The 9,623-nt window shown below is 41.2% G+C and overlaps 2 protein-coding genes across 2 annotated transcripts; both read right to left on the minus strand.

Moving 5' to 3' along the window:
* Positions 1 to 344: 344 nt before the first annotated feature.
* hinfp (histone H4 transcription factor) lies at positions 345 to 4,329 on the minus strand. Its single transcript, XM_071461067.1, has 9 exons — positions 3,833 to 4,329; positions 3,067 to 3,293; positions 2,758 to 2,869; positions 2,461 to 2,613; positions 2,281 to 2,358; positions 1,812 to 1,932; positions 1,576 to 1,714; positions 1,354 to 1,478; positions 345 to 1,265 (listed from the first exon to the last, which is right to left on the minus strand). Exons 1-9 carry the CDS (start codon positions 3,990 to 3,992, stop codon positions 896 to 898), a joined length of 1,485 nt encoding a protein of 494 aa, XP_071317168.1. The 5' UTR covers positions 3,993 to 4,329; the 3' UTR covers positions 345 to 895.
* Positions 4,330 to 4,928: 599 nt separating this feature from the next.
* Positions 4,929 to 9,534, minus strand: dpagt1 (dolichyl-phosphate (UDP-N-acetylglucosamine) N-acetylglucosaminephosphotransferase 1 (GlcNAc-1-P transferase)). Its single transcript, XM_071461068.1, has 9 exons — positions 9,069 to 9,534; positions 8,782 to 8,902; positions 8,455 to 8,668; positions 8,004 to 8,150; positions 7,711 to 7,795; positions 7,384 to 7,572; positions 7,165 to 7,252; positions 6,104 to 6,259; positions 4,929 to 6,001 (listed from the first exon to the last, which is right to left on the minus strand). The coding sequence occupies exons 1-9, from the start codon at positions 9,233 to 9,235 to the stop codon at positions 5,936 to 5,938; spliced, it is 1,233 nt and encodes a 410-aa protein (XP_071317169.1). The 5' UTR covers positions 9,236 to 9,534; the 3' UTR covers positions 4,929 to 5,935.
* Between the last annotated feature and the right edge of the window lie 89 nt (positions 9,535 to 9,623).

Here is a 9,623-nt window from a genome sequence, read left to right on the forward strand (position 1 = left end):
CCAGATGTTTTTGCCATTTGGACAAAAACATTTCAAATCACAAGCATGAAAACTAAAAGACTATCCATATCTTATATATATATACACATATATACATAAATGTATCTGTTTGTATACTAATAAGTCCATTCTAGTGTTGACCAATTGAATTCTAAAATGGAGCTGAAGTAGAGCAGTTGTTTTCAGAAGGGGGCGCCATAATGCTAGTACAGATGGTGAATACTATGGCTGTTGTGACTTGAAAGCTATATGAAATAAAGTAGAGCAATGCATATTCACCCAAAAGACTTGTTAAAAGGTCATTAAGAGGAATATTGTGGATCGAAAAACAATTTCAAATACAATTTTTGCAAACATTTTGTGTTTATTCAGGTTGAAGATTCAGTGTCAAAAAATATACTTTCCAAGCTTATGAGGTCAGCCCTCTTTGCTGGAATCCACACATTATGGTGAATGTTAATGCTAACAAACCTTCAGAAGGTGTGGCTGATGTATTTGGGACAGTGTTCTCATCTAACAGAGAATGACCGGCCACTAGACAGTGTAGCATTATTATCCAACTATCTGATGATGTTGCATTACAATGAAAGAACTGAAAATAATTTAAAAACACTGGCAAACAGCTCGTCAACAAGTTAAATATTAGCAAACAAAACACAAGAAAAACATTTATTACCTAATATAGGCTTATAGTCAGTACTGTGGAGTATGTGTCCCTTCATTTAGACGTTTTAATTTATTATCAGAATGTATGCTACATCTCTGCACCTCCCCAACATTTAGGGGTCAGAAGTTTCACATTTTCATTCATTTGCCATGTATCTGTGAAACGATAAGAGGTGATTACAGAATGTCCTCTCATGTGTAGGATGTGTTTGCAGGACTGTTGTGCTGCTTAAACCATCTGCATTCCTTGCTGCTGAGAACTATCCTGGAGATGCAGCATGGCAGAGTCCTCCCCTGCTTGTGGCAAACCTCCAGTGAGAACGTACAACATGCCACCTTCCTGGCTGCTCTCCGCAGCGCTGACGGTCGGCTCCTCAGCGCTCTGCTCCTCCAGCAGCACCCCTCTAAGTTCTACCTGCAACTCTGAAGGAGCTGCACCTGCAGATTCTTCCTCCAGCTCCTGCCCCACAGTCTGGCCACCGTCCTCATCCTCCTCCGCTTGCCTGTTTTGTCTTTCCCTCATCAACTGCTCGGTCAGCTCCACACTCTCGTAGCGAATCAGCTGCAGCCGCAAGAAGCCGTCTTCGTGCTCCTTGTACCTGACAGAGTGATAAACAGGTCATCAGTGCCACAATACTCCACGCATCTCAAAATCAGTGCTAGTGGATGGATTGATACAAGACTTACCTGAACCTGGGGTGTCCAGAAGGCCATTTGAATTGGTGCTTTTTGTGCAGATGGACTGTTAGGTTGTTGCCCCTGGTGAAACACTGACCACACACATGGCACTTGTAGCGAGCTACAAAATCCCCCTGATTATGGAAGGGAAACATTGCAGAGCAATAAATGATATAGAATTTCCCCAAGAGAGTGCAAGTCAACAGTTATTTAAAAGACTCCTCCTGTTACCTCATGCTCTCGTTTGTGGTGAATCTTCATGGTGCCAGGGGTGCGAGAGGTGAAACCACAGCCAGGGACATCGCAGTGGAACCCCGGCTCGCTGCTGTGGGTATCCAGGTGTTTGCGCAAATCGACCAGATTCTTACAGCTGCAAACGCACACAAAAAAAAAGAACACTTCAATGCAAGTTTGTGCCAACAGTATAATGTTGATTTGTATTGCTGCAGCTTCAGAGGATGTGATACCTGTATTCGCAGTATTCACAGCTGTATGGCTTCTCGTTACTGTGGCGGAACTTGATATGGTTGCGCAGTGAAGAGGGTGACGGACAAGTCATGTCACAGAGTGGGCATTTGTAGTGGCTCACTGTACCAACGAGACAAAGACAAACCAGTAATGAGATTAAAACTAATAATACTGCACTAATGTTTGTTGTTGTTGTGAACAGGATTCACTCACTCACTTGGACACTACAGTGTCTCACATGGTCAGCTGGTCAAAAGTAGACATCATAAAGGCCTATTTCTACATATGCTTGTGTCAAGCCATGAAATTGTGGTGGAAATTTTATTCTAAAACTTGACACTGTTGATGTAACGACACAGACATCTGTCACAGTGATTTACTTGCAGCGTGAGTTGCATTAGTCTGGAGAGATTGAACAAACTCTGTGATAACTGGTAATATTGACCAAGCGACGAAGGTTGAACTGACCGTGGGTCCTCATGTGGTCTCTCAGCAGTCTTTCTGTTGCAAAACGTTTGGAACAGTGAGAACACTGAAACCTCTGACCTGTAGTGTAGACAAGCACACAAAGCAAGTATGTTTAAATTTAAACTCAAATTAATTGCAAATGTTATTATTCTAACTGTCATAATTCAGACAGGTTTTCACCTTCCATGGCGCTCTGTCGTATGATGTGATCAAACAACTTGGTGTTGCTGGCATACATCCCCCCACAGCCTGGACATGCCACTACCTTCTCCTGGGTGTGGCTGCGTAGATGCTCCCGCAGCTTGGGACGCCCTTTAGCAGTGGCTTCGCAATCTGGAGAGCGCATAACTTGTACTCAAAAATCCCGTATCCATAGTTTTACACAGATTTATACCTTTTAAACCTCTGTCACCATAAATTGACTGTGTATTTTTTATGGTTACATCAACATTTTAGAACTAAAGTATTAATATATACCTTTCCATCCACAGCGTATTGGGAATTCACAGTCTCCCGCTGGTATATCTATGCACAGGCTATGCATCTCCACATGGCGGTAGAACCACTCAGGGTTTTCATATGGCGGTTGCTTGGAAAAATATGAAGAGCACATATAAATACACAGCCAGAAACATTTACAGTTAAAGAAGAAATCAATTCTCTTTCAAAGACATTTTGGAAAAGGAAATCCTTTCATTCATCTCAGCTGCGTGCACTCTGTGGCTATGAGTAATAACTGGCAAGATGTTGGTATGTTTCACAGATGTAGACTGTTTGAGACTGTACCTCACATTCCTCCCACAAGCAGATAAAATTGTCTGGGATTTCAGGGATGATGTTGCGGTTGTGGTAACCGATGGAGCAGCTACCAATTTCTGGCTGGGCATTAAGCACCTGCTGACCCAGCTGCTTCAGCTTCGTGTGGTAACAGTGAAAGAACAGATGCCGTCGCAACTCTTCGGGACCCTCCATTGAGCAGAAACCACAGTCTCTCCAGTGACAGTTTCTCTCCCCTTTGCACAAAAAAGCAAAGACTTTGCATTAGTGAGCATCACCTTTTTCGGGGCTTGTTTGTCATCCATCATTTAACAGCACTAGAGTAAACTGGATGTGAAATGAAACGAGGACTATATGGCTGAAGTGACAAGCTTTAGCTATAACTTGGGAAGTGTTCAGATGCACATCAAACAAAAGTGATTCTCCTACTGATTCACCAAGTTTTATGGGACAAAATAAAACACATAAAGTCATCACATTTAACATTTGGCTCCAAATTCTTTGTAATCGATGACTGGCTGAGGTCTGTCACTTACAGTCTGTAGACATCATCACTTCTCATTTGTTTTGGAGGCTTTTGAGGCTCCTAGTCCACAGTGCACAGTCAAATCTATGAAAAATGTATCAATGTCCTACTACCTCCAAACTGCCCTCTTATCTCAATACCGGAAGTATGCTTTCTTTCCACATTAACAGCAACAGCTCTAAATAAACATAACAAAAGGAGAGGAGCCACAGTTAGATACTTTGAATCACAGTGCAGAATGCCCCTCACCTTCTGCTTCTTCTTCCTCCTCCTCCGCCATGTTCAAAGCACTAAGGTGACCCTCCACATGCTTGCAGAAGTTTTCCATCCGACTGAACGACTCCTGACACGAACCATATTCACACTCCAGTTTCAGTGTTTTCTTCTGTAAACGTTTGTTGGGAGGCATCTCCGTGAGTGAGACGGGGGCTGAATGTGGTGTGTTTTACATCCAAACTGAGGCTGCTAGCGCTGTCTCCCAGGTTTGACCATCACCTGCCTGGTGTAAGCTAACACCAGGTGTTGGTTGTTAAGTGTGACCGGAGTCTCTAACACGACCTGACAGACATCGTCCTGAAACTCTCCCACAAAGGAAAAAAAAAAAACACAAAAGCAACTAATTATTTCTTGAATAGCAGCTTCAACACAATAGTTTGTGGCTTGAATGCGCCAACGTGATGTTCACACGGAGTTGTTTTGACCAATCATAAGAATCGCGGGCTATGTGCAGCGCAGATGTATGTCTCCACAGAAACAAGCTTTAATAGTAAAATAGTTCCGGATACGATTTTGTTCCGCATCACAATCCCCCTTTGAAATTTCCACCAACATTTAAACGATTAGTGCTGGAGAGTCATTACGTACATTTATACAAGGACTGTACTTAAGTACACATTTTCCCCTCAACCACATGCCTGAGCAGAATATGGTACATTTTAGTAATTTTGCGACTTACAAATAAGGCTTTTACCATATCTTTAACATACATCACCAGTTCATGTAGTGTTAAAGGTTTAAAAGCCGAACATCATGTACATTAATACAGCCTACTGATACTAGATTTTGGGGCTGACATCAATGCTTAGGCTTTTTTTTTCTCAATTGAAACATTTACTTAGTTACAGTCGTAACTGCTGTGTGCACCTCAAACATGTCTTTGACATTTCTTCACTGTAATATACATATATATAATATATATACACACCTATACCAATATATCTGTGGAAAGCTAAAATTGACATTTGACATTATTACTATTACAGTATTTTGCATTGTGGTATTGCTACTTTTAATTAAGGATCCAAATACTATTTTCACCATTGCAAATAATTATGATGGCACAATCTTATATTTGAACTTTCTCAACTTTTATTTCTGAATTTGAGCACTTCCATCTCAACAGTAAAAGAACGGTTTCTCACATGTACTTACATTCCTAAACAAAATAGTCCAGTGCCAGTTGACTTCACATTGATGTTTGCTGAACCTCTGGAGGAAAATGCATATCAGTCATAAAAATACAGCTATATATCCAATAACCAAGAAAGGTAAAAACAATTCAATTCTTCTTATTGTAGGCAGAACATCCTTCACTGTCCATAGACTTTACGTAACTTTGACAACAATAAAGACGCTTTCATCTCCTCTAATATCCACTCTGTTTATCTGCCTCCACCTAATGTCTCTGTGGTAGTTGTCAGACTCTCAGTGACTTCTTTCTCTATTCATTGCTTTTCTTCACAATCACCTTTCTGTGTGCATTTGTTCAGAGGTAAAAACAAACAAACAGAAAAATGATAATACCTTTCCCACCCATGTTGCATGGATTGACAGTCATGCAAAATTAAGTGTGAGTGGGTACGTTTTCCATCAGCCATTTTCAGCAGATTCAAGCAATGGACCTTTATATGAAGGTTTTTGATCCTTCTACATCGAAAAATCTGTCAACAGATTCAGGAGGAATCTGCCCTGAAGATCAAAACTCATTCCCACCTACTGTACTCACCTTTAAAAAACCCAGTACAAAAATATACTTTAGCTTGGACATTCAAGATAATTCAGATCCAGTTACTTTGTCCTGCTTGTAATTACTAGGGAGGATAACAAACAGAACTGCTGTTAATGTCAAGACCATTAGATATTTATGGTTATATGTGAAAATGTTTTACCAGAGTGAAATATAGCTTTAAATCTTGCACTGAGTCTTTACTGCAGGTAGAGTTTGAGGCAGAAAAGTAACAGTGAGGTAATGGAATCTATCAAAAGGCAGATTAACCACGAGCCTGTGAAATAGTTCCACAACAATATCGTATTTTCTCAGTCCGCATTCTGTCCCGTTTCCCGCAGGGCTGTCTAGACGTCATAGAAGAGACGCACCAGATGATAACGGATCCCAAAAGCTGCTGCACTGCCCATCACCTGAGGGAGACATGGACATGAGCATGAAGAAAAACATTTATATGCTTCCCAATGGCTGACACTTTTCCAGTGTATTTGGAAACAGCTGGTGCTTTGCTGTACCTGTATCATGAGCATGATCACTGTGAGATTTCTCTCATGGATGGGACCAAGTAATTTCAGAACCAGATTTATCAAGGTCATGTTGTTGCACTCAATGAAATCATCATCTCCCTCCTGGCCTCTTCTCACCTCCAGCAGCTTTAATAACTCTGCCACCTGTTGAGGATCAAAGGTATTATTGTTATAAACCAATAAACACAGCTGGAAGCCTGCTGCAGATCTGCATCACGCGCATGTTTACCCACCAAGACCAATCCTCACTACATGCACTTTATTAACAGGTAACCTGCTACCAGACCTCTGAATCTCTGCCCACATCTCCAGTTTTTTCAACGATTCAAATTGTATTATTAATAAATGGCAATTCTGTCTGATTATCAGGCTGGCTGATAGGGGGATTGAAGATTCATCAGGTCAGAGAATGCTCTGTGATACTAACTAGTCTGCCAGTATCGTCGTTTTGGGTTGTTCAAGGCAATTAGCAACTAATATTCAATTCTCTAATTCCAGCATCTAAAATGTGAGGATTTGCTCATTTTCACTGTTTCATATCCTGTTAGAGCTGAGAGAATGAGCTGATTAATCAACCAGTTTAAAGAGAAATAATCAGCAACTATTCTGATAACTGATTATTTGTTTATGTCCATTTTTAAGCAAAAATGCCAAACATTTGATGGCTCCGGTGTGAGGATTTGCAAATTTTTCCCAGTCTTAAACTAAATGTCTTTGGATTTTGGACTATTGTTTCAAATACAATTACTGTGTTCATTCTTCACCATTTTCTGATGTTTTACAGACCAAACAACTAACAGATTAATTGAAATTATCGTCAATATCATCAAATATCAGTGGGTTTGGACTATTGATCTGACATGACATGCAATTTTAAGACATTACCTTTGGTTCTGAGAATTTTGTTTCTTTTGGAGACAAACTGATTAAGTGATTAGTAAAATAAATGATATTGGTAAAAAAAAATAAATCAATTCATTTTTCCAAAATGAAAATAATAGTGAAATGTGGCAGCTCAGTAAAACTGTTGTTGCACTCAAGAGCTTTACCTTCAGAATGAGGTGTCCTAAGTTAGAGAGGTCCTTTCTTTTGAATTTAGAGTAGCTCATCCCCAGTTTGCCTGTGTCTGGATTCAGTCTTTCATTAACAGTAACATTGGGAGAAAGAAAACATGAAAAAATACAATCAATCAATGAGAGAATACAATCAGCGTAAATAAATGAAAAATCACCAGAAACAAATTTAAAGCCCCATGGGCAATGGGTTACCTGGGGAGCCGGTGTCTGGGACAGGGGATGATATGGAAAAGCTGAGGCAAGGAGTAGACAAAGTTAACCACTTGAGGAATGAAAAACAGCAGCATTGTTTTGCTGAAGTGTCCCAATATGCCAACAACAGCAAAGGTCATCCCGGCAAAGTAGCAGAACGTGTCTCCCACAAAGACAGATGAGGGATACCTGCGACAAAATAAGTTGGAAGTTGACAAAAAAAAAAATAGAGCGAGGGCACCAACATATGAAACATCCCACAGCACTTTCAAATGTAAAGCAAGTTTTTTTTTCAGAAAGCTGACTCAGGTGATATGTTTAACTTACCAGTTGTGGTAAAAAAGTGCTAATGTGGTGAAGAAGAATGGTATCATGAAGTAGAGGGAGAAAACATGGTCGTCACGGTAATCTCCTGATGAATGAGAAAACCAAAAGACAACAAACCAAATGTCAGACAACACATGTTTTTGTGCAACAGGAACCGCACCCATTAATTTCCAAAGTATTTTCGCTTGTCTGTTTCAAGTAAAACGAACATATCTACACCATCCAGTACATGATTTGCAGCACAGGGGGTATGATCTGTGATACTGATGAAGAGAGAGGAAACAGCCACGCACCACTGAGCTCCAGCAGGTTAAAGATGATGATGGAGCCAGAGATAAACAGGGCCTGGCCTGACTCGATGCCGTTGATGCCTGCTAGGATATTGATGGCATTTGTGCAGAACACTGCAAGCATTCCCATGTAGACATAGTAGAGAATACCTGCAGAAGATTTACAGAAGATGAGTGCAACAGAGTGGCATTTTCTACATCAACTGCAACAAGTGCTGTATCCGTATAATAAATATAATGTATTTAATGTCCATCAGCATAATGGACGGTAGAGCTGTTTTAGCAGAAAACAAAGAAAGTGCTTTCTCTTTTCTATCAAGGGTCATATTTTAAGAGACGCCATATATCCCATCTGGCCGGGGAACCTCTTCAGAGGTGGAGAATGTAATGGTGGGATAGAAAGACATTCGTCTGCTGTTACCTGGACATTTCTGCAAACAACCGCACAACTCACCCAGATCCAAGTGCAGTCCAAGTAGGACTCTGAAAGGCTTGGGCACCACAATGACAGTGTTGCCAAAGTTGGTAAAGTAGACCATGAGCAGTGGCAAGGAAGCCATAGTGGGAAGTAAGAGCTTGTGTCTCCATCGCAGGTTCAGCACATCATCAGCAAAGCCCAGGAAGATCATGCAGCAGATGGCCAGAAGGGCACCAATCAGCTGTACAAACTGACCAAAAAAACAAAACAAAACAAAACAAAACAAAAAAACAACACAGAGATCAGGGCTGGCACTAAGCTTTGAGAGAAACACGCAGGTTTACCAAACATGAATCGACTCACCTCGTCATGTGGGAAACCCATGCACTGATCTCCCACAAAGCAGCTCAGGAAAGGCACCGGAATGAAGCAGAAGAGGATGATGAGGAAGACTGTCCCACTGATGACTCCTTGAGACTCTGGGCTGCAGAGGGGGGTGACCGAGGAGAAGCAAAGCGGGGCTTAGGTCAAGACAACATCACATTTAACTTCAAAACCAGACATATTTGACCAAAAAAAAAAAAAAAAAAGATGTCAGGTCTAAGCACAAACGGCTAACCAATGACAAGACACACAACAAAATGACTTACACTTCCTTTTTGGTTGTTTTGTTGAGGTCCATTCCGTACAATCTAGCTGAGATGAAATGATCTTTGAAAGCAGGAATGAGCTTCACTGTGGCCATGCAGCCGAGCACAGACATGAAGCAGTTGATCACCAGCGGCAGGACGGGTACTGGTGACATGTTTTCAGGCATTTTGGTGGGTCTGTTCCTGACAGATCAAATCACGTTTCTAGCTAATCTGACGTTGCCCCTTTGGGTGATCGATCAACGAGCTTTGGCTGTTTTTCACTGAGGTAAAAACATGTCATGCCGCCATTTTTAGAACAAAATACATCTCTGAAATCCCGGCGTCAGGGAGAAATAAGTCCATAAGTCACGGTGGTAGTCCATACCATCTTTCATTACGGGTTGTTGATGTTGTTATCTGTGTGCGGTGGCTGTCTGTCTGAACTCCACGTCTGAAGTCCCCACTGTGACGAGAGGGCGGAACTTCCGGTTAACGTCTTCAAAGTAAAACGCCTGCAACGCTTTACAGGCTGGAAACAAGGCTGGCATGAAGGGAACATTTTTGATGAATAAA

Source organism: Trachinotus anak, unplaced genomic scaffold (assembly GCF_046630095.1).
Source record: "Trachinotus anak isolate AG129_WGS33_773 ecotype Australia unplaced genomic scaffold, CSIRO_AGI_Tana_v1 ptg000024l, whole genome shotgun sequence".
In the NCBI taxonomy this organism is placed as follows: domain Eukaryota; kingdom Metazoa; phylum Chordata; class Actinopteri; order Carangiformes; family Carangidae; genus Trachinotus; species Trachinotus anak.